This window comes from Penicillium canescens (genome assembly GCF_028828765.1).
Source record: "Penicillium canescens strain IBT 15451 chromosome Unknown utg000002l_segment0_segment0, whole genome shotgun sequence".
NCBI lineage: Eukaryota > Fungi > Ascomycota > Eurotiomycetes > Eurotiales > Aspergillaceae > Penicillium > Penicillium canescens.
The window spans coordinates 1495999-1518907 of NW_026703964.1; the positions used below are offsets into that span (position 1 = coordinate 1495999).

At 47.7% G+C, this 22909-nt stretch overlaps 9 protein-coding genes across 9 annotated transcripts; 5 read left to right on the top strand and 4 right to left on the bottom strand.

Moving 5' to 3' along the window:
- Nucleotides 1-452: 452 nt before the first annotated feature.
- N7446_001763 (uncharacterized protein) lies at nucleotides 453-2064 on the top strand (the record flags this gene model as incomplete). The annotated part of the gene is made up of 4 exons (XM_058510512.1): nucleotides 453-572; nucleotides 633-1662; nucleotides 1720-1973; nucleotides 2029-2064. 4 exons carry the CDS (start codon nucleotides 453-455, stop codon nucleotides 2062-2064), a joined length of 1440 nt encoding a protein of 479 aa, XP_058376048.1.
- A 1354-nt stretch (nucleotides 2065-3418) lies between these two features.
- On the bottom strand, nucleotides 3419-4702 carry N7446_001764 (uncharacterized protein; the record flags this gene model as incomplete). The annotated part of the gene is made up of 2 exons (XM_058510513.1): nucleotides 3419-4132; nucleotides 4289-4702. The coding sequence occupies 2 exons, from the start codon at nucleotides 4700-4702 to the stop codon at nucleotides 3419-3421; spliced, it is 1128 nt and encodes a 375-aa protein (XP_058376049.1).
- Nucleotides 4703-5501: 799 nt separating this feature from the next.
- On the top strand, nucleotides 5502-6873 carry N7446_001765 (SDR family oxidoreductase). The gene is made up of 5 exons (XM_058510514.1): nucleotides 5502-5955; nucleotides 6019-6328; nucleotides 6379-6434; nucleotides 6485-6593; nucleotides 6651-6873. Exons 1-5 carry the CDS (start codon nucleotides 5651-5653, stop codon nucleotides 6681-6683), a joined length of 813 nt encoding a protein of 270 aa, XP_058376050.1. The 5' UTR covers nucleotides 5502-5650; the 3' UTR covers nucleotides 6684-6873.
- Nucleotides 6874-6963: 90 nt separating this feature from the next.
- Nucleotides 6964-7753, bottom strand: N7446_001766 (uncharacterized protein; the record flags this gene model as incomplete). Its single annotated transcript, XM_058510515.1, has 3 exons — nucleotides 6964-7369; nucleotides 7443-7576; nucleotides 7637-7753. 3 exons carry the CDS (start codon nucleotides 7751-7753, stop codon nucleotides 6964-6966), a joined length of 657 nt encoding a protein of 218 aa, XP_058376051.1.
- Nucleotides 7754-9340: 1587 nt separating this feature from the next.
- Nucleotides 9341-10597, top strand: N7446_001767 (uncharacterized protein; the record flags this gene model as incomplete). Its single annotated transcript, XM_058510516.1, has 2 exons — nucleotides 9341-9676; nucleotides 9740-10597. The coding sequence occupies 2 exons, from the start codon at nucleotides 9341-9343 to the stop codon at nucleotides 10595-10597; spliced, it is 1194 nt and encodes a 397-aa protein (XP_058376052.1).
- A 1814-nt stretch (nucleotides 10598-12411) lies between these two features.
- Nucleotides 12412-13676, top strand: N7446_001768 (uncharacterized protein; the record flags this gene model as incomplete). The annotated part of the gene is made up of 2 exons (XM_058510517.1): nucleotides 12412-12815; nucleotides 12947-13676. 2 exons carry the CDS (start codon nucleotides 12412-12414, stop codon nucleotides 13674-13676), a joined length of 1134 nt encoding a protein of 377 aa, XP_058376053.1.
- Nucleotides 13677-14018: 342 nt separating this feature from the next.
- Nucleotides 14019-17982, bottom strand: N7446_001769 (uncharacterized protein; the record flags this gene model as incomplete). The annotated part of the gene is made up of 12 exons (XM_058510518.1): nucleotides 14019-14250; nucleotides 14416-14787; nucleotides 14849-15476; nucleotides 15526-15590; nucleotides 15647-15697; nucleotides 15753-15824; nucleotides 15875-15998; nucleotides 16052-16405; nucleotides 16481-16643; nucleotides 16712-17394; nucleotides 17448-17681; nucleotides 17748-17982. The coding sequence occupies 12 exons, from the start codon at nucleotides 17980-17982 to the stop codon at nucleotides 14019-14021; spliced, it is 3213 nt and encodes a 1070-aa protein (XP_058376054.1).
- Nucleotides 17983-19634: 1652 nt separating this feature from the next.
- N7446_001770 (uncharacterized protein) lies at nucleotides 19635-21925 on the bottom strand (the record flags this gene model as incomplete). The annotated part of the gene is made up of 5 exons (XM_058510519.1): nucleotides 19635-20027; nucleotides 20090-20384; nucleotides 20449-20661; nucleotides 20730-20865; nucleotides 20917-21925. The coding sequence occupies 5 exons, from the start codon at nucleotides 21923-21925 to the stop codon at nucleotides 19635-19637; spliced, it is 2046 nt and encodes a 681-aa protein (XP_058376055.1).
- A 542-nt stretch (nucleotides 21926-22467) lies between these two features.
- Nucleotides 22468-22894, top strand: N7446_001771 (uncharacterized protein; the record flags this gene model as incomplete). The annotated part of the gene is made up of 2 exons (XM_058510520.1): nucleotides 22468-22629; nucleotides 22709-22894. 2 exons carry the CDS (start codon nucleotides 22468-22470, stop codon nucleotides 22892-22894), a joined length of 348 nt encoding a protein of 115 aa, XP_058376056.1.
- Nucleotides 22895-22909: the final 15 nt, after the last annotated feature.

Below are 22909 nucleotides of genomic sequence, written 5' to 3' on the forward strand. Positions count from 1 at the left end.
CAAATTCTGCAAGTAACTTTGGTGGTAAGATCCTACCTAGCGTAGCATCATTGGCCCGAACGCCCCCGGCTGATTATTGATAGATCATGCAGACGCCTGCATAAATTATCACTCCATGCATAGTAATCTGCAAATGACGTTAATTAATTGGCTTATAAATGCACCACAACGTGGTAGTATTGCCCCAGGATTTCGAAAAATGACAATTAGCGATATTTCTTCACAAGCTGAGGTTACTATAATCTTAATGTACTTTGACCTGCTCCGTTTCAGGGCGCAAGTGTGAGATGAGCTCAGTCCCTCGACTGCACGTTCCCCCTTACATCTTCAGCCGCATGCTGTTGTTTCTCTTGCTTTGTAACCCCCACCTCAACCGAACCCCCGCTTCGAGGAAGTGAGGTGGAAGCCAAGTTCGCGTTCTTTGCGCCTCTCTTATCATCTCTCTTCGTACTATGGAGGATACCTTAACCCCATGTTCAGGGCCATGGTTCTTCAACCTAAGGTCTTCAAAACAGTTTATCGGATTGGCTGTGTTCGTAACAACGTTCACTGATGGGTTCCTCTATGGAATCGTAAGATCTCTCAAGTTTTACCTTCGACGACACCTAATAATGCGATCTGATGAATATTAGGTAGTAGCGGTTCTTCCCTTCTCTTTAAACATTCGTTTCGGAGTCCCAGAAGCAGACATCCCGTTCTGGACATCAACCTCGCTGGTCGTTTTCGGTCTTGCAATGGTATTTGGTGCACCAATAGCAGGCTGGGTTGTCGGAAAATGTGAAAGAAGTCAAATACCGTTTCTGGGAGGCCTTTCTTGCGCATCCGGGTCAACACTCTTGTTCATGCTTGGATCAGCGCCGTGGATGATCATCATGGCAAGGATTTTCCAGGGCCTATCGGCTGGCGTGGTTTACACAGCTGGTCTGACGCTGCTGGTTAACACGATTGAGTCACATGAACTGGGTCCCTGGATTGGCTTTGGGCTGTCGGGTATGAACTTCGGTGTTCTTGTATCACCCACGCTCGGAGGAATCGTTTATGAAAAGATAGGGTACTATCCTGTTTTTATTATGAGCCTTGGTGTGGTCGCCATTAACTTGGCTCTCATTTTGTTCATTATCGACAAGAAGGCTGCTGCAAAGTACCAAGATCACGTTAGCAAAAAAAGGCCTTCTTCCTCAGATGGAAGCTCGCCCAGGAGCGCGGTTGCAAATGGCAAGCGGCGACTATCGCATGTTGAAGATGATGCGGCTCTGACAACTCCGCTTCTCACACACTACAGAGAAGACTCTGATATTGTCGCGACGGAGCCTACTTGGTGGACTGTCGTTGGGGGCTTTCTTAGTAGCCCTCGCATACTCGCTGCGCTATATGCATGTCTCATCAATACCATATTGGTGGCCTCCATGGACGCGGTACTACCCATTTTCGTCAAGCAAACCTTCCACTGGCTATCTGGCGCCACAGGGGCAATTTTCCTCAACTTGACTATTCCATCTCTCATTGGTCCATTCATTGGAATAATATCGGACAGATATGGCGTCCGGTTAATCTCTGCCATTGGATTTGTATTTGCAGGGGTGGCAGTGGTTCTCCTTGCTCTGATACAACACAATACCATCACAAACCATGTGATGGCTTGCATACTATTGTTCTTTGTTGGTGAGATTTGACCTACTCACTACCCAATACTTGTGGGCCCACTAATAGAGTGAACAGGAATAGGACTGAATACCTCTCTTACCCCCTTGGTTACAGAGATACCAAGGATTGTGAAATCTCTTCAAGACGAGCGCCCTGATACCTATGGATACAAAAGTGCGATTGCCGAGGGATATATGCTGCTCGATGCTATGCTTGGTGCTGGCACTGTGCTCGGGCCATTGCTCTCTACGGTTGCGTGTGACCACGTGGGATGGACCGGATGCACCATCATGTTGGGAGTGCTGAGTTTCTCTGCTATAATCCCGGTAGTAGGTGGACCTCAGTTCCACATATTCTTGTTACGCATTTACTGACGGTTAATAGGCGATGTATCTGAAGCCGCAATTGGGAACTTCATGAGCATAATGTTGATTGCTCTCCACTCACTCTCTAGAGGTCATATCGAGTTAGAAAATAAAAACATGTCGTGATGAATTACAATTCCCGAGACTCGGGCATGGCTGAAAACTCTGTTCAGTGCGTAGGGTATACCGCCAACAAGGAAGACAAAGTAGAGACCTGCTACAGTATACCAGGAGCAGCAGCTTAGGCAGTCCAAAAGACATAATTTTCCAGTTCACTGTATCGTAGCTAGGTGGTAGTACTTAATATCTATGTTCCCACATCAAAGCCCAGCTTATGCCCCATCCCTGTCCTACGAAACCTCCCTGTGTGAGTCGCCGGTGCTCAAGGAAGCATGCATCCGGCGAACCGCTTGGAAAACCCTTTACATTATTTCCCAGGTGGAAAGCCGAGACTGTTGGATGTGTTTTGATGCAATTCTGTAGAATTCGACTTCTTCATACCGGTATTTTACAAATATTTTCAAAACAGCATGCCGTGCATTTATAACCTCAAATATTTGCTTGCCTGCTTGGTTATATAGTACTGACTCCCAGCATAGGAGAGGAAGGATCCCCGCTTTCTGACAAGTGAGTAAATTATGCCGCGCATAACCACTATGGCGGTGTTTATTCGACCGTGCGTAGCTTAGTAGTATTGAAAGAGAGATCTGCAATGTCCGTAATCGATCTGGTCAATTCATCGAGAATACCGCATATGAGCATTGTCTCGCCTTTGCCGAGATCACCCTTGATCCGTAGGAGACGAAACGCTCACAATACAAGAGCGATGAAGGGTTGTGTATGACTATTTCTGGTAAATTATTAAGTTGCTCACCATACCGCTCCTTAAATGTTAGGGTCTAATGCGCTTAACGCGAGTAGGAACATATGGCATACATGCTAATAGCTCACGAAAATAGCGCTAATCTGGAAGCAAAATGATAGGCACGAGATAATCCAACAATCAGTCCATATCGAAAATAATATCATTTCCATGGGCATTTAAAAATTAAGCCCATTGCTTCCCAGAAGCTTCTGATAGCGTCTCCCAGCCTCCACCCCCTCTGTGGCTCGTCAAATTCTGGTGTGGGGAATGAGAAGTATTCATGTGAGATGGCTTCAGGGCGTGCAGTTGTGAGACGACAATAACGTTGGGGCTTTGCTTTGGCCTCCAATCGAGCTGGTGTCGCCTCTAGGGCCGAGTCTAGTGAAGCAGTTTCGAGGGTTCGAGGCGAGGAGAATGTCGGCTTACACTCAGCCTCCAACTGAAGTGGTGGCAGTTCTAAAAGTGAGACAGGTGTAGCAGCTTCGATGGCTCGAAGTCGGGAGGACGTCGGCTTCCAACATTGCTTTCGAGGGAGCTTAAAGGCTCATCCAGCGACGCCAGCTTCAATAGACTTGGACCAATCGGACACTGACTTGATTGGGCTGCTGACCAGAAACCCATTTCCGATGGCAAGACCGGGGGATGTGTATTGCTGGTTATTGCCAGTGTCTACCATAATTTGGTCCTTCATCACCTCCTCATCATTTATCCATGCCCCATGAAGTGAATAGAGCTTGGAGACACGGCCCTGGGAGGCTCGTAGGAGGCTGGACCTGCGCATGCTCAAAATATATTGGTGTTGACCTTCAAGACTGACTGCCACGGGATCAATAAACGGAAGGGCTCTGTTCATGATCGATTGAACCCGGAACACATCCCTGCCCGTGGGAACTTTTGGTCCGGCTTGAATACAGACAAGGGAAACCTCTGGGGGCGTCGTACTCCGCCTTCCGACGGGCTCACACATCCAGTTGAAGTGATGGACATCTTCCTCGTTCTGTGTGCTCATCGCACGGTATCGAAACATGGCTTCAACCCCCTCGCCAACCTCCTGGTCCACCTCCACAAATTCCCAATCTTGGCTGGTGGCTTCCGTGAATGAATTCAAGGATGTAGTCGATGGAGAATAAGAGGAGTCTGACTCTTCGAGCTCAGGAGCCTCAATAATTGTAAGGTTAGTCAGAGGCAGCCCTTTGGACGGCATCGCCCTTGAAGTGAGAGGGAAGAGAGAGTCGGTGTTAGAATCAAATAAGCGACCCTGTCCATGACCTGAAATTAGTTTATATCTCTTGAGTGAGGATGGAATTGGGCGTGGGGTGATAGTGAGTGGATGGGAGCGAGGTGGTGTTTGGATGCGTTCTCTTGGGAAATGATCCCTCAAGTGAGAAGCGCAGCAAGAGTGTGCAATACCTACATCGTGTGAATAATATAGATTGTCTTCAACATCTATCGCCCAGTCAAAAGGGTCTGGTGGAAGGAGGGTAGGAGAGGCATTGGTCGTGGACGCGATCTCTTCCTCCACATCGTCGGCACAGCTGGAGGGTTCGGGCCGTAAGAGATTGGCAGAGATGGAAATGATGCACCTAGATGCAGTTTCCTCTTCGACATCACTGACCCAGTGGAAGAGCTCGGGCTGAAGAGTACTAGGAGAGGTCGGGGTCGAGCTTTTGGAAGCGATGTCCTGTTCCACATCGTCTACCCAATCGAACGATTCGCGTTGAAAGAGGTTGAGAGAAATAGTGTCCTGTATCACGCGTTTATCTTGTGAGCCTTCACATGGTAGAGTCTCTACTGAGCCCCCGGGACGTATCGGGTTGTGGGGAGACATGTTGATATCTTCACGGGCTGCAGTCCATGCGAAATGGGAGAAATGGTAAATGATATTCGATGGTTGGGATCACAGAAGAGATGGGAAAAATAAAACGAAGCAAAGGACCCACAAGAACGAGCTATGAGTACGGGAAGTTGAAGCACAAACTCTTGCAACAGGTCATCAAGAGAAAAATCGTCAAGAGAGACGTATTGCAAGAACGGGCCAAACGCGTTTGGCCTGGTTGCTGTCGGCAACAATTGGAACAGCTTTGGGAAACTCCTATGCTCCTGTCCATCGATAGTCTATAATATTCAGAATGCCAAAGTAGAAACTTGAACGCGTATTGGGATGTGGTCTTATTTAGTAGTAGGGACAATACCTATTTATTGCCAGTCAACCAGCCCTTCTTTGAAGCTATGGCCCTTCGTCGTCCAAGGGAGGTGAAAATGGTATTGATGACATCTTTGTCACATTGCTTCAAGGTATTCAATCAACAGAAGCTGATTAAGGATCTGATCCTTTGTACTACTGAACAAGAGCTCCCAGCCTAAATCCTGTTTTATCAAAGACCAGAAAGCTTCGTTATGCCAAACGCATGACTCATATTCGCCTCGAGCCCAAAGAAAATAAAGAATGACACAAAGGGCTTCTGCAACAATGGCATGCAGTACGCCGGAGGTGTTATACTCCGAATACTTCGAGAAGTGGGTCCGGCCTTCTGTCCGGGCCACGATATGTGCTTATGTCAGCCCCTCATGACGCCGATTCCCCGCAGCAGCTCGTGATAGTCATCTTTTTTCTTTTTCACTGTTAGCTGTAAATAGAGTCTACAATCCATGAACAATCTACGAGCTTGTTCTAGATCAATTGGACAACTCCGCCGACTCTCATCTCCCTTCACAGCTTCATCTCTCCCCCGCATCCCCCTTCGCTTTTACGGTTCAACCAAACTCCATACGAACAATGGCCTCCGCAATGGCAAAGCGCCTCGAGGGCAAGACTATCGTTGTGACCGGTGCCTCTTCCGGTATTGGAAAGAGCACTGCCAAGGAATTCGCTCGCACGTCACCCAAGAACCTGAAGCTGATCCTGACGGCTCGCCGCATCGACTCGTTGAAGGAGGTTGCAGCGGAGATCCAGCAGGAGGTTGGCGATGGTGTCAAGGTCCTTCCTGTGAAGCTGGATGTCAGCAACCCAGAGGAGATTAACAACTTCGTTCCCTCCTTGCCGGAGGAGTTCAAGGAGATTGACGTTCTAGTGAACAATGCGTGAGTCACACAGCAAACGGCGCGGGTATTCCTTCAAGATCAATACTAATATACGTCATGCAGTGGTCTGGTCAAGGGCGTCGCCCAGGCAGGTGATATCGCTGCCGAGGATCTGAAAGTCATGTTCGACACCAACGTCACCGGCCTTATCAACATGACCCAGGCAATTTTGCCCATCTTCAAGAAGCGCGATGAGGGTGGCCGTGGTGACATTATTAACATTGGCAGCATTGCTGGACGTGAGCCTTACTCTGGTGGTAGCATCTACTGTGCCACCAAGGCCGCTGTCCGCTCTTTCACCGATGCGATGAGAAAGGAGCTCATTGCCACAAGAATCCGTGTTATTGAGATTGATCCCGGCCAGGTTGAGACTGTATGGCTATTCACACTTATTTCGCTTAGACAAGCTAATGACAATTGCAGGAGTTCTCCGTTGTCCGATTCTATGGAGACAAATCAAAGGCCGACGCTGTTTACAAGTAAGTCAAACATTACCACCTTCAATGAGATCAGTACTGACAGCTAGCAGGGGTGTCGAGCCATTGACCGGTGACGACATTGCCGAGGTCGTCGTCTTCGCTGCCAGTCGTCGCGAGAACGTCGTCATTGCCGATACTCTAGTGTTCCCCAGCCACCAGGTAAGCTTCCGGTGCCATATTAAGATTTCTGATGAGCCCTAATTAACATTTCTTCAGGCTGCGGCTGGTGTCATGCACCGTAAAGCATGAGGATTCCCATAAACAGACGACATAGATGTTAAATGGAAGGTTTAGATAGTGTTTATCGAAGCAAGTTACACATCCTGTGGTGCAAGCCATGGATTCCATCAACAAGTGGTGTATTTGAAACAGAGCGATACGAAGTGCCTTGGTGGAACATATTTCAAATTGATGCACAGTATACCAGTATACAAGGCCAAAGTAGCCATCTATCAACAAGGCAAGTAGGCGTACATTTATAGCAGCAGTGGCACCAAATATTCAAACATTATATAATATATTTAATCCCCTAGAGAGCGGCAACAGCAATAGCAGCAGCAACACCACCAGCAGCAGCCCAGCGAGCATTGCCAGTTATCATGGGCAAAGCAGCATTAGGAGACGAAGTCTGGGTGCCAGTAGCAGCAGCACTGTTGCTCTCAGAGTTGGTAGAGGTACCAGTAGCAGTGCTAGAAACAGAAGTAGTCATGCTAGACCCGCCAGTCGAGGAAGCAGTAGAAGCAGTAGCCGAAGCACCAGTAGTAGCGGAAGCACTGGAGCTACCCGTGGCAGTGATACTAACAGGCAGAAAAGCGCCACCAGGAATTTCAGAGAAAGGTACGGCGGTGTTCAAAGCAGAGGAAATGCCGCTCTCAACCATGCTTCCGGAGCAAGTAACGCTGGTGGCGTCGTAATTGCAGCGCTCATCGAGGGTACTACGATAGGAAGGGATCATCAGCTTTTGGATTGCGGGGAAACTGGATCGTGATCTTCTTGGTGGTCACTTACATTCCTTCCATGCCGTAGCTGATAGCGGCGGTCGAAGAACCCTGGATAACGGTGACGCCGCCGGGTGGGACGCCGCAGTCTTCGGCGTCTTCGCCGGAGGCGCATTGGACGAGGTAGGTGGTCATTTTGGCACTCTGTGTTTGGAGGATTAGTTTTGTTTGGGCATTTCAATTGAGAGGATATTCAAAACATACAGATCCGAGAACGCTGCCTACGAGGTTTTGCTGGTCGAATCCAGGCAGGAAAAGAGTGACTGTGTCGGCCGCGACGGCAGTGGCACCGGCCAGGAGAGCGAGGGAAGCGATATGCATGGTGAATTATGATAATTATAAAGACGTCAAACGAGCGACAAACGTTGGTGGGTATAGTACAAGCAAAAAAGAAGAAGAAGAAGAAGAAACAATTAAGAGCAGGAATAGGCCATGGTCCCCATTAAAAACAAAGGTCGATTGCTCTCGTCAGATTCGAAACTTGCCAGTCCAGCCCAGGCGCAATCTAAAGCTATTTCGGCCATTTGCCGCAAACAGGGCCTTCCCATTGGTCAATCTCCTTTAAATCAGGATGGCTCAAGGCCGCCGACTAACCCATCTGGGCATAGTATACACACTAGCACCGGCGATAAGTCTTAAGGTGCCAGCAAATCTTTTGCCTAAGCCTCCTCGCCCCTAAAATTGGACACTTCCGGGGGATGAATCGGTTATATCCGGTGGGTCGACCATCATTGTGTTTGCCGTGAGATCCGATTATTGGCCCTTTGAATTGTAGAACGTCCAGGCCTTGTTTGCCTGCAAAATCTCCACCAAAATGAACCCTTCTTCACCCTAAAAATGGCGTCTTCACACATCTGCCAGGGTGGCAAGCCCTGAGTTTGGTACGATCTGATTAGTCGCAATCCCGCTGCCTGACACCCTGGCTCTCATTTGAAATTTTATTTTTGTTTTGCCCTATTTTCATGGCTCGGGCCGTTTTAGCTTTTTAGCCGCAAGTGAGAGGCTCGCAAGAACTGTCTAGGAAGTGATGAGCAACGTACCAAGCTTGAACCATACCTGATTAGATTTCCTTTCTGAACTACAGTACCTCCTTATGCACAAAATGCGTGGGAGTCGCCTTCTTTTTGGTTTCTGAATTCCATATTTTCTTTTTCTTTTTGCCTGGCATCAATATTTTTCACAAACATGATGATTGCAAAGGGTCTGTTTACCAGGACCACTTCATGCTAGACGTAAAATGTTATGCCGAGGACCTTGTGCTGTCAATTATGAACAGCATTATCCACCATCCGGACCAGTCCAGCGCCCAAGGCAAACAGCCCATTTCCTTTTAGATCATGGACCCTGAGACGCCACGTGAACGGTGGCTTACTTTATGTCCATGTGCCCGGAACATAAAGTCCACCAGGGTCCGGTATCTGCATGCATACCCGGTAAGCCTGTGGGGTGGTTGGGTGAACCTAATTGCCAAGCTTCGAAGAGAGTAATGGTAAGCGATCAGATAATGCCGTTCGTCCACACCAGCTGTTTAGTCTCCGAGATACAAGATCTTTGAGGCAGGGTACCATTGTGGCTAGCGATGCAGGTGATTATGATTGACGGGAAAGCCATATCATGTTCAGGGTCAGACAGCCCCGGGATGATCTGATTTGATCCGGGTTGGCAACTGTTGCGCCAACTATAGTTGCGGTTTTCTTTTGAATGTTGACCTCGCATTTTGGCCTCGCAGTCGGTATCGCGTCCTTCCAAGTCCTTGGCAAGGCTCACGTTTAGCTTGGCGCGTCTTTCAAAGAGGAACTGCAGTTACCTTACCCTGTATAAAGGCTCCAGCCTTATCCACGAAGACTAGTTTGTCTACGCGATCATTTAACGAAATAACCACCTTTGCTCACATTCCTTTCCACCACAATGTCAGGGAAGATCGACACCAACAATGACATTTACAGGCTCGCCGCCTGCCCTTTCATTATGGAAAGAAAGGGAGACTACGATGATGCTATTCGGATGTACAAAAGCGCAATCGACATTCTAGGTGAGGCGACAAAGACGTTCAAGAAAGGAAACGTGCGCAAGGTCAACCGCAAGATGTTCGAGCGCCAAGTCCAGGTTCATCGCGAGCGCCTAGCTTATCTAGAGAGGTTGAAAAAGAAAGGTAGTTATGAGGGCATAATATTGCCGCCAACGATCTTGGATGCAATGGAAGAAGTGGAGAAACAGAACGAAAAGAGTTGGACACTGACTCAGGTATGCAACGGATAGCAGAAGATCAACTAACTTATTGGTATCACTGCGACTTAACGCTTTCAGATTCGCAAAGATCTACACGCTTTTCGCGGAGAGGGCCTCAACACAACTGGAGCGGATATCAGCACAGCTCCACAACACCTTCAACCGTTTCTCAATACCGACCCGTCCACACGTCCATTCTTCTCATTGACTCTCTCACCTTCAGCACCCACGGTCACATATCGTATAACCCATTCATCGGAGCTAGTCGATTTGGGCCTGCGGTCACACTGGTTTTTTGTGAAAGATTCGACAAATACGCACGTCCTGTATGCCCTCCAATGCCTCTGGAGCAACGAAGTCCCAATCGTCGAAACCGTCCTGCGACGCGCAGGCGAATTCCTCCCCCAGATCGGTGCGACGAGCGTCAAGCTACGAAAGCAGAAAGGCGGTACATTCCGCATGGAGACACGCACTATCCCTGATATGGGCGCTATAATCGAAATCCCGGATGGCGAGATGCAGCGTAAAGATTGGTCGCCTCGTCGGTTTGAGTATGGGGGGCGGAACTTTGTGTGGAAAAGCGGGGGTGCGGATGGGAAGAAGGGGGATGGCGGGATGTTTGGGGCATTCGGGTTTGCTTGGGAGTCTTTATATGAGACGAAGCGGGTTTGGGCTAAGGGTGGGAGTCGGACTGGGAAGATGGAGGATGAGACTGTTGGTCCTAAGCTTTGCTGGGGTGAGAAGAAAAGTGGTGATGGAGCTGATCATAGTATGCATATGGTTGCGGGGTTGGATTTGTATTTCAGGGAGCATTTGCTTGCTGTGCAGTTGTCGAGGTTGGCGCGTGTTAGTTACCCTCCTGCTAAGGATACTACTGGGGTTGAAGTTGCTGCTGCTGGGTTGGGATGGCTGTCTATTGTCAGTTCATTGGCTTGACCTGGATGTGAAGATGGTTAGATCTCAATTCATCTCTCTTTGTCGATTTTCATGGAAAGTTCTTGAATATACGAATATTAAGTTACGCTGAAACAATCAATCAATTTCCCTCAACCTCAATGTTTATGGGTTGTTTCCATGGAAGCACTTCATTGCACTAAAGCTGTGAAATTCTCAGTTGTGGTCTCAATACCATTCAAGAATCATTCAGACGTCCTTTACTGATAGATTGATTCTCTCCCAGTGAACAAGTAGGCACCAAAACTAACGATATCCGGGTAGTGTGACGTGAAAGGGTAGGTGAGAATGAATCCGCAGAATAAAGATATGGTGAATCCAGCCCTTCCTAACCTTTATCATATTCAACCATGTTCATTGCCTTGCTTAATTCCACCCAGGAGTATGGGCCCCATAGCCCTGTCCAGAATCGCTCTTAGGTATTATATATAGATGAGGGGATTGCAATGCAAATTGAACTGTAGAGAAACCTAGATTCAGTAAAGAGTTGATTATGTATTGAGACCCGACGTGAGCCTCAGATATAAACACCCAAGAAAGACGTGTGATTATTTTGTTCAGTCTGACGCCATTTCAACCTTGACCAGAATCCCTGGAGAATCTGCAGCCGTGGCCCCAATATAAAGTCTCGAGTCAGATCAATGTCGGGGGCTCGAGACACTCGTGAACTGTCGGAAGATAACGGCCAGGATTACAAACAGCTCGTTTCGGGCCAGATTCAGTCCCAGACAAACTCGTACGCCTTTATTGAAGGGCACCAAGTACCGCTCCAACTGTCGAGATTGACAATTTTCATTCAACCATCGTTCCGGTCGAAATATGTGAGGCTCTGGATAAATGCGTTCATTTTCATGAATCAGCATGAAATGTGGATTGACCTTTTAAGTACAGGCCATAGTACCACTCATAAAGATATGTTCTTTGCCAACAATCCTGGGACAGCTGAGAGGGGATGAGAGAAGCGACGATAGAAATGAGAGTGACAAAGAAGAGCGAACACAAACCTGCCGCATACAGGGCGAAAGCAATCCACTGGCTCAGCATCACGATCGGTATACTACTATTAGTTTCGAGAGCTTCGCGACACTTCGAGAGAATAGATGTCTTGAAACCTACAGTGGCGCCTTGGCTCTTTTAAAGCTTTCGCTCGGCTGAGGCGCCGAGGTACATCCTGTCATTGGCCAATAGTGCAGCGAGCGTTGTAGGGGCAGTGTTGCGAGGTCATAGCAACATTTGACCAACGAAGATGCTATGATCGGCAGATGAGTCAGGGTTTCGCGTCCGACAAACCCTCGGAACTCGCTTAAATACAGTATTTTCAGTCGGTCAGAGCTTTGGGGCCATATTAGAAGGCGTATTTTCTCCTGGTTGGCTGGCCAATAGAGGGGCCTTAATGGAAGGAAGCGCTTTGCCCACCAGAGCGCCGCGTCGGGAATTAAATGCTCATGCAAGGCCACCCGACCAGCTAAGATATTTGGAGAACTAGTTTGAAGACCCTTGGCTCTGCTATTATCCTCCATACGACGATCTATTTATGCGCGCCCCCAATCATGCGGAGACAACCTGACAGGGCCAAAGCGAATCACCAAACAAGCAAATTATGGCTGGGGCCGTTCATGCCGTGTCGGATCCTTGCCAATCTAAGCGGAGACGATCCAAATTGGAGATTCAGGGGGTCGATCCCGCAATATCCTGGGGCCCTGTTGCGGCCCTTTTTGTAGGCTGGCGTTGCTGTCTCCGGGCCCATAATCTTTGCTTCTCACACTTTCTTTTGGCATGCGTGATAACTCAAAATAATGACGACAACACCTGCTTCAGATGTTACGATTGCCAATTTTGGTCCACTTACGACCACGTTCCCTCCACCCTCATGGTGTGCCACCCCGAACTGGGTCAGTTACAACACAGACAACGCCCTTTTGGCATGGGGGGCTGCCTGTGTCACCAAGGGCGTTCCAACTGGCGCAACCTCCGCGAAGGTATGGAACTGGGCCTCTTCTTGCTACCCCGAGGGTATCAAAGGTGTGTTTACTGGCGAGGGAGTAAATAATGTCTTCACTCCCGGTAATGCCTGCCCATCTGGATGGACCGCAAATTATACCACCAGCGCCGGCCAGAGGGGCCTATCACCATCATATAATATTGGACTAATGGGAGCGACCGTGGGCAATAGTCAGGTTGCCACAGTATGTTGTCCATCGTAAGTGCTTTATTTCATAAGCCCCAGTCGAAACAGGAGAGCCGTGGTGCCAAACTTTTCAAGTGTCTATTTGAAGACCCAGAAGCAAAGGTTGATTGAAATGACAACGGCTTGGCTAATAATTGGGCTAGTGGATATCGGTATGGGGGCAAAGGATGTACTAGCACTGTGACATCAGTCAGCGCACGACGGCTGTACACGACTTCAGATGGAAGATGCTCGTTCTCTACCGTGTCTGACTTTACTGGCTCTATCGAGACCAGCAAGACAAAGCGAGATTCACAAAATGGAGAGTCCAAGCAAACGGCGACTTTTACAGCATATCCCATTTGCTTGGTTAATGGCGGCGAAAACACAGGGTTATCAACTGGAGCCAAAATTGGGATCGGAGTGGGTGTCCCCCTCGGCGTCCTCCTTTTTGCCGGTGTGACGTTTATTTGGTGGTACCGACGCAACAAGTCAAGGAAAACTGCGGCTTCAGCTGCACGTGAAGCAACCAGTTTGTCCGAAGACGCGTCTAAGAAGAGCTCCGGAGTTCCAGTTGGCATCATAAAGCCCGAACTCGATAATGGCGACCCTATGTATCAGAAAGCGGAGCTTGATACTGGCGCAGTGATGGTGTCCGGATCGTCGAAGGCGCCAGTCGAAATGCCGAATGAACAGATTCCATCTGCACCGGCTGAGCTCCCTGCTGTGCAGAGCTCGGATACACCCCAAGCTGAGTTGCCTGGAGATTTTGAATACACCGCCGCCAAGAACAATGGGGACCAAGACGCAAATGTGGCCAATTTGTCCTCTTCTATCCCGACCATTGTCGTAGATCCTTTTTCGCCTCTTTCGCCTAAACAAGGGACGAAATAGTCGCGCTATAAAATGAGTTTGGGAAGATTGTGGGTAAGAAAATTCGTCTGAAGATTTTCAATTTCTGGAAAACTTGACGCACCGAGTTGAAAGAAGGCATGTAGATCGGAGTGTTGAGTCAGGGGCTACTGTTTATGTTCCCATAAGTTCACGAATCATGTCTGAACAAGCTATGTATCAAAACTTGAACCTAATTCGAAGATGTCCCAGCAATAGGTGTCCAAACTGGAAAATGAGACTAGAAGTAAAAAAAAAAAAAAAAAAGGGATACTTGAGACCGCCAGATGAATAGCCCCAGTGGACGTGATGTTTGACTTGATCTTAACAGCAGAAGAATGAAGATTATAAACCGGAAGAAGGCCGTTGAGAAACCAAATACATCTTTCGGAACTCGGAATCACTCTGCAACAATACTTCAGGTGTATCATACTCCACAACCTCTCCATACTTGAGAAACATCACCCTGTCAAACCGATGAATATATCGAAACCGATGCACCACCGCAATGATCGTTTCCTGAACAAATTCCTTCTCAACAATATCCTGCATTATGGCCTCCGTTTCCCAATCGACGCTATCGCAAGAAGATCGTTAGCCTCGATCTCCATGAAAATCCACGAATGGGTGGAATAATATCCACAAAATACCTCACCTGCTGGTTGCTTCATCCAATATTAACAGGTGGCTTTTTCTCACAAGTGCGCGAGACAAGGCAAGTAGCTGCCTCTGTCCAACCGACCAATCCGCCACAGAGAACTCCGTATCCAAACCTCGTTTGGCTTGAACTCGGTTCCAGAGGCCTACCTTCTCAATGGCACGGGTAAGTTCCGCATCGACCACACAGTGACGAGGATCAAGATAGAAACGAAGAGTGCCTGGCATGAAGAATGGGTCTTGTGGGATCACATTAATACGCGAGCGGATTGCGCTTCTCGGAATCTCGGCGAGGCCCCTGTCATCTATCATAATGCGTCCGGACTGAATGTCAAGCATCTGGAGCATCGCCATGATCAGTGATGACTTTCCACTTCCAGACGGCCCGCAAACTGCAATATTCTCTCCCGGCTTGATGCTCATGGTGAGGCCTTTGAGGATCGAGGTGGAGGAGTGGCTGTAGGTGACTTAGTATATATAGAGCTGAGTAGATTCTACTGAACCTAGATGGTACATACTTATATCCAGCAGTCACGTCTCTGAATTCCACCGCACCGCTGCCAGGCCAATTATCCGGTAGTTGGAAAATAATCGAAGGCGTGCTGCGGTATCCTTCCGCTGGTGTATCTTGTATAAAGTGTTGCACGCGTGTGACTGCCCCGATAGAGGTTTCAGTCATGGTCCACGTTTTGATAGCGTTTGCCAAGGTCTGATTAAGCGTCAGAAGAAGATTGAGCGCAACACCAATGGAAGCCGCATTGAACTGATTTCTTAGAGATGTGATCATCGCAATAAGAATGACGGCCATTGCCCCTACAGCCAAGTCCAGAACTAGAGTCAGCCATTGCTGGATGGTGTACAGCATGTAGACTGGACGTTGAGATTGATTTAGTAGAGCGAGGCCTTTATCTCGCATCTGGGGCTCCCAGTTGAAAGCTTTGATACTTGATATGCCGTGGATCGTCTCGAGGAAATGTGTGTACATCGGTGCCTTCGCCTCGATGTCTAGTAATCGGACCTGCCGGGACGTGCGTAGGTAATATGACTGAACGAAAAATAGAACCACTCCCAAGAACGGGATTGAGACTGCCAGATATTTACCCAAAACACATATAATAAGGACGTCAATAAAGACCGTAATCACGTCTGCCGAATGAGTTAGCCCGGTACCTGCGTTTCGGAGAAGATTTCATACTTGTAACGCAATTGACAGCATATACCGGTAGCATCATATCAATGAGTTCCAAATCTTGGCTAAATCTGTTTGAGAGGTGTCAGAGCCCACGTAAGAAGATTATCATGGAGATTAATGATACCTGTTGATTATAGTACCAGTGTCTACACCATGAAAGAAGATGATCGAAGCCCTGTAAGTGATGCCGTCAGTAAGACAACTATTTATATTAGACCGTGATTGCCCACCCAAGCGCTGTTTTGAGAAGGTCAGAATGCAGATTTAGCGAAGTATTGTTGAGGGCCCGAACGAAGAGTAACCTGAAATGTTCAGTCAGTGGTGAAATATCATTGCGTCTTACAACACATACCAGCAGCTAGCTATAAGACTCAGAAGGGCCAATCCGAATATCATGCCGTACACACCGAGATACATGCCCAGCTGCTTGTTCGGTTGCTCTTCATTTGCCTCGACCCACTGTTGAATCCATAATGCTGAAGAGGGTTGGTTTTGCTTCTGACAAATATTTGGGGTTGAGGATACAGACCTTGAAAGCTGGAGCAGAATGCCTCAATGATAGTGAATGCCAAAAACAAACCCAAGAGACCGTATCCTGCGCTTCGAAAGTAGTATGTATACACGGACCAAGTTCCTTTCTGTCTATTAATTGTATTCTCATCGTCGGCTGTTTCCATATTGATGTTGGTACGATCCTTGTTTTGGACAAGTGACGGGAATAGCAATGAGTTTCCTCCTGTCGAAAGACTAGTATCTTCTACTGCCTTTAGGCCCTTCGAGAAGTATTGTCGTGTCTTGGAGAGAATCGCATGGTATGACCCTGATGCGGTAACTTTTCCCTCTTCCATCACAACAACTTCGTCCGCATGACAAAGAAGTTCATCTATGAGTCTCGTTAGTGTTGGGCTTTAGTTGCCTTGCAATAAGCAGCTTCAGTCTTCGGAGAATATATACATACCTGTACTCAGAGCGAGGATAACTGATATCCCTGCTTTTCTAAAATGGCCATCGCTGCCGAAAAGGCAGCTCGATATAAGCGCGATATTCTTCGAGTCGAGGCCGCTGAAGACATTATCCAGAATTACGACGTTTAGCCTGGAGTAGATTGCCCGCGCAAGCGCCTGCATATAGAAAGAAATGACTGATCAGTAAGTGTAACGAGGGTTATTTAGCATCTACGATAACTCACAATTCTCTGTTTTTGGCCTCCACTAAGTGCAATACCGTCACTTCCAGCCCTATGCATATCACCCTTTGCGAAGGCACCGAGGTCATCTTGTAGGCCACACACCGTACAGGTAAAGTCGTACCATGCTTGATCGAATGCGTCAAATCCGATGATATTGCCCCGTACTGTGTCATTCCTGATCCACGGGATCTGAGGACAATAGGCTGCTCTTGAAAATGAAGTTGTCATGGATCCGGTTTTAACCATGTGCTGGTTGACAATGCTCTCAAGCAGAGTTGACTTCCCGCTCCCAACAGGACCCACGATCATCGTAATTCCCTGGTGGATAGTGAGTATTAGATTGGGGAGCACGGGCTCTTGATCTGAGGACCATGCTATGTTTGCATTCTGGAATGAGACCAAGGATGGATGGAATTCTTCAGATTTCGAGAGAGACGATAACGATATCAGGGTTGCACGGGAATCTTTCGCACAATATGTTTCAATCCGATCGAAGCAGGTGACAGCCTGCCAGATTGCCGGCATGACTTGACAAATGATGAGCAGTGGACTTGTAAGAAGAGAAATCAAAGCGAGCGATGTAAATGCTTGGGCAGAGAGGATTGACCCATCGCGTCGTACGACAGATATAATTGCGTAGATTGTAAAAGTGGCGAACGGTGCTAAAACAGCAGGCACATTGGCTAGATCTGACATCAGTTCACTTCCCAGTGCCCCATCCGACTAAGCTACTTACACAGAGCCACTTGCCATATCAACAGCTTTCGGAAACGAAGGGACGTCTGTATCTCAACCTCCCGTAGATGCGATACCAGCGGGAAAATAACATCGTTGAGCCCAAGCATCTGGACAGCCTTCATGTTGCCAAATGTATTTGCTGTCACTGCAAGCCGCTTTTGTACTCGTTCGACCCATTGTTTTTGGGCTTGCCCAGACCGGCTTGACACTGGAATCATTGCCAGCACGCACCCTAGAGACAAACTAATTTTCAGCGCTTGCTCTTAAAATATGTCTGTGAGGCAGATGAGAAGGATACCGAGTGAGATGATAAGAGGTATGAGACAGGCGACCCCGACCTCTCGCTCCAATAACCATACTGCAACCCCTAATTCTATGATCGACGCCCATGCCTCGTGCATATTCTTCAAGTTGGCCACTATTCGCTCCACGTCTGTTCCCATCAAGGTGATAGCTGCCGAATCATTCAAATCCCCGGCAGTGGTTCCGATAGTCTGGTCGTAGATCATAGATATGAGACCTGAGCGCATCATTGTGAGTAGGCGATATGTCTGGCGCCAATATACGGCTTTCGCGACCTTTTCTTTTCGTTAGACACACGCTGAATTGCTCTCACTCAATAAGCCCTTACCGCCAATCCCAGGTAGACCAAAATATACGCGCCGATAAGTCCACCTCCGTACATATTAGTCTCTGAATCCGATAGTCCTCCAATGTAATTGATAGTCGCTGTAATAAGAAAGGGCTGCGAGAATGTAAAGCAAGTGTAGGCCAGACGTGGGGGAACCGCAGAGACGCAAATCCATCCGTATGCACAAAACACAGCTCTGATCAAGCGATAATCTTTGTATAGGCTTGCAGAATCCCAAGCCTTCTGAAGCCTATCGCCTGAGAATTGTCCTTGGAGATCGGTGTCAACTTCCGGTATGTCTTCGACTTCGAGAATTTTCCGATATCCTGTCTGCAAGAATGGTAGTGCCCAGATGAAGAAGCTCCGATCCCAAAACGAGCTCTTTTCTTCATCAGTACATTTACAATAGTCCGAGCGAAGACTCCGGGTTTTTGGAACCGACTCAAGGGTTAAGACCGCGAGCGTGAAGAGCAGGCCGGCTAACGCGAGATATAGACAGACATCAACGGATGAGATCAACCATAGTGAGCGCAACTGAGGCAGTCTGCAAATGGTGGACGCTGAAAAATAGAGGGTGAGAAGACTCGAGGGTCTCACAGATCGCTGGTCCTCCATAAAGGAGGCGTATAGCGCTGCAAAAATGGCTAAAATATTGAGTATGGCTGCTGGCAAGGAAGCTCGGGTATGAAGAGCCGATGTTTGGACTTGAAATGCTGCGAAAAGAACCTGAAGGGAAAGCAGCACAGCAAGAAGGGACTGTCTCAAATCAGCCACCGTGGGGGAATGTGTAAGGAGTAAATCCTACCAGCTTATAGCTTGCTAATTTGTATGAGCTGACTTTGACCGACTCATATCGGAGGCCACGAAGCCGCATGGGTAAAAGTAACAAGAAAATGGTGGCCGGTAAACAGTTGAAGAACATGTCTTCGAATAAGAGAGTAAAGTCAAATGCACGACAATCGGCGTCGATCCGAGGGCCAAAGCGATTGTCAGCTTCGAGTAGCCAACATGAGCTGGTGGCCATTGGTTGTTCCTGGGGTATCTAGTATGTGAGTAACTGAATCATATTCAAGTACAAAGTTTATACCGATGGGATGCAAAGCTCACAATTAATACTTACAGACATCGAATTGTCGGACTCGGAGCATTTATAAGAGATTGCCTATTTAGGAAAATCTGTTGTCGAACACCGAAGACACCTAATCATTTCATTTTGATGGAGTACTCCTATCAATGCGTCTGGCTAGTCTTAGACTACAGGCAATCTGATCCATGGGACGCACTTTCTCCGAGGTGTAAGATATCTAGGCCGATTGGGCAGGCTCATAGCTCTAAGGATAAGTGTGACAGCTTGCTAACAGTCGACTTCACATCACCCTCTCTGAAAATATTGAGGCTTGAAGGCGACCTAGCGTAATGCTTTACAGATGATTCCATCGTTGTGGTGACTTTTGTATGAAACATAATTATAATAGCTTTTCTAACAAGATCTAGCCCATGGAGTGCCGCTTAGAGCTTGTTATACATTGAAATCAGAACCAGTCTTGTTTTTAGCTAGGTGAAATTTAAAAGGGAGTCCTGAGACCACTGAATGTTGTCAAACCATGCCATGAAATCCGGATTACCCTCCGAATCACAATCGTCCAGCCAGTTTTCAGGCAGATCATTATCTGATGTCAATGGAGCGGGTCGAGGACATTTAGGGGCATTGATCTTGTCGAGAACCCAACGAATATATGTCGCTCCTTGTTGAACAATCTGATAATTTCCTTGGTACGGCTGCACCTGGAAGGTCAAATGGGAAACAAAAGCGCCGAGCTTTTGGATAATAAGCTTGCGAATGTTTGCGGCTAGCGGTTCTCGAAATGGAGACGTTATCTGAGGTCGGTGTTCCGAGAGGAGTTTTGAAGTCAGAATGCCTGCAGCAGGAAGACCAATATAGCACATCTAGAAGAATAGGGTTATGAGAGATGTTCGATGGTAATTATGAGGGAGACCGGAATTCTTACATCCCACGAAATTTCCACTGTCGATTTATATGCTCTGGTCTGTATGGCGATAGTAGTATCCACCAGTGTGGTGATAATATCAAGGGAGCTTTCAATGAGACCTTGTGAAGCTATCCCAACGCGCTTTAGTAAGATTCGATGCAACAAAAACTCCTGGTACATAAATTCTGTGTGTGCGAATGCGCGGCCCTCGTCTCGCGGAGAATTGTAAACGCCCGCTGCAGCCTGTTCAGGAGACCAATGCATAAATGAGGGAAGATCTTGTTGCGTCTGGCGAGATTCCTGAATCAACTTTCTATTCGATTCTTGTGGTCAGCCCCTGGTATCAAAATAACATGAGCCTTATAATGGATACGGACTCAACTCTGACTGGAATGTCCTTTGTATTGGGGCTCAAAGATAATTCAAGGATACTTTCACGCAACAAGCTCGTTAGTAGCGCGACGCGAAGCCTAGCGCCGACAGTCAGAATTCCTTCGGTGTTCCAACCGTTTGCATCGAGGAATCCATTCTCTCCCTCTCTTTGGGGGCCGACCATCGCATCGTAAGTGATGTCCAGGGGGAGTGGGATACTACAGTATCGCGAGCATATGCGAGGGGGCGCCCCAAAAGAGTCGCCAGATCCTTATCAATTCCATACGCACACGCCATGACACGTTTTCGTAATTCAACCAGGAAGAATGGAACGCTTTGCTCGGCATTCCCCCCAGCTTGATGCAACCCGAATCCGTAGATAATGGTTGATAGGTCTCCTAGCTTTTGCCAGACCCGGTAGTCTGTCTAATATTTAGCCAAGTTCTTTTGTTTTAGTAAAGAAGAGTAGTTACCACTATAGCCAACCATCATAGTCAAAAGACATAGTTGTTGGGTCGTAAGCCAGCAAAAAGCGTCGCTCGCTGTTCCGGTGCCATTACAAAACTGCCAGCAAGTTTCGCTAACGGTGATGGCAATGCTTCTGAGCTGGCTTTTTTCAAGCTTCCATGGGTTTCGATGTGTAAAGATCGGGTCATCGTCAGGGATATGGAATAATGCTGTCCCTAACAAGACGAAAACAAGCCCGATTGTTTCCCATCTCGCCGCTATCGAATCGAAATACTCTGACAAATACATTGTTGAAGTTGTCCGAATATCCGCGGATGTGTTGGCGAATATTTGACGGGACAGGCTGAATAGCGACGCATGCGTATCCTGGGAGCCGCGAACTGCAGAATCATAAATTTGTTCAATGGAATGGCACAACGCGCGAGTCAAAGGCGGACCTAAAACCCATCCTGGAGCTAACTTGTCCTTCGATTCAATAATTTCATAGAACCAACGAATCTTCTGTAAGTGTGATAGGATTTGAGCTCCTAACAACACTTGGTTCGAATCGCTAGGTGGACATGCAGTAGTTGCTACTGTCGATCCTAGTAGGCGGCCCGGTTCCTCGACAGGCAGGCTATCTTCATACTCACTGAAAAGATCTTTGGGAGAGACCAACCCTAGAGCACCCGGTCTCAGAGTTCGCTTCTCCTGCGCAGTCCATCGTGCGATATGTTGGTCGCATAACGAATTTACGTCTGCGACTGGTAACTCTGACGGGCTTGGCGCGGCTGTGCTGGAGATTCTCTGATCGACACGGAAAACCAGCTGATTGTCCGCGCGTTGCCTCTTTGGTCTCCGCGAGATCACCCTGGGGGTACGGGGCTGGGTTAGTGGAGAAGGATGATAGAAGCATCGCTCGGCCCGGCCGTTCAGGCACCGACCGCAGACGGGACTTCGGTGGTCACATCGTAATTTGGACTTTCGGCAAGGCTCGCATGATGAAAGCTGTCCATTCCGGCGAGGTGTTGCCATTTTCACTTCCTAGATATTTGAAGACCAAGGAAGATAGACCAAGCTTTATCCGCCGTACTTATTTGGGGGTTTTGGAGGTAAAATAATGCTCGATCGGAGTTTCCAGCGGTGTCGGACCTGAGCGGAGCTCGACTTGAATTTCCCTAATTGGGAAATTTAGGCCTGGAACTCCGAGTGGACTAGAACGTCTTATCTAACTGAGAGATTATAAGAGACAGAGACACATGTGGGTTTTTCATCGAAATTGAATGAGTATGCCGATACCAGGAGTGATTCTGAATTTATTGTGACAGTAACTGTCTTGTCCAATCGTGGTGTCATAACATCAGGGAACTATCGAAGACGCCATTCAATCCATTCGGCGATCTCACCTTTGACTCAAATTTTTCACTTTTTTGGTCGGTAAATTGGGTAACTTAACATGTAACAATATCCGAAAATAGAATTGAATATGGCTTCTTAAGGGCTGGACCTGTACGGTACGGTAGGTCACCAAATGCCGCCATTGTGTCGCCGCTCAGGTTCAGTGGAGGGGTTCTTTTATGGTTGAATATCTTGAGTATTCTCTTGATGGAGAAGTCGAAATGAAATATATGGTTGGAACCGTACAGCAATTACAACAAGGGGCTATTGTGATGCGTATTATCGTGGTACATACCAACGTTTCAGAATGCAGCAAAAGTGAGGCTTATTTGGACTCCTCGGTGATACACCTATTTAAATTGTCGACGTGTCCGACGAAGTTGGAATAGAAGGCTTCTTTTTTTTTTTTCTTTCTCAAAGAAATGCGAATCTGATGCCAAGGGATTCATCAGAAAGAGGCAAGGCTTTCATGGAAACTGTTCGGAATCGATCAAGGCCATGCTGAAAGAAAAGCTCGCCGAAACATACGGAGCATACACTGCCATAATGTTTAGATTTTGCCCTGATTGGTGCAACCATTATCAAAAGCTGTCAACGGAACCCTAATATCCCAAGGGGGCG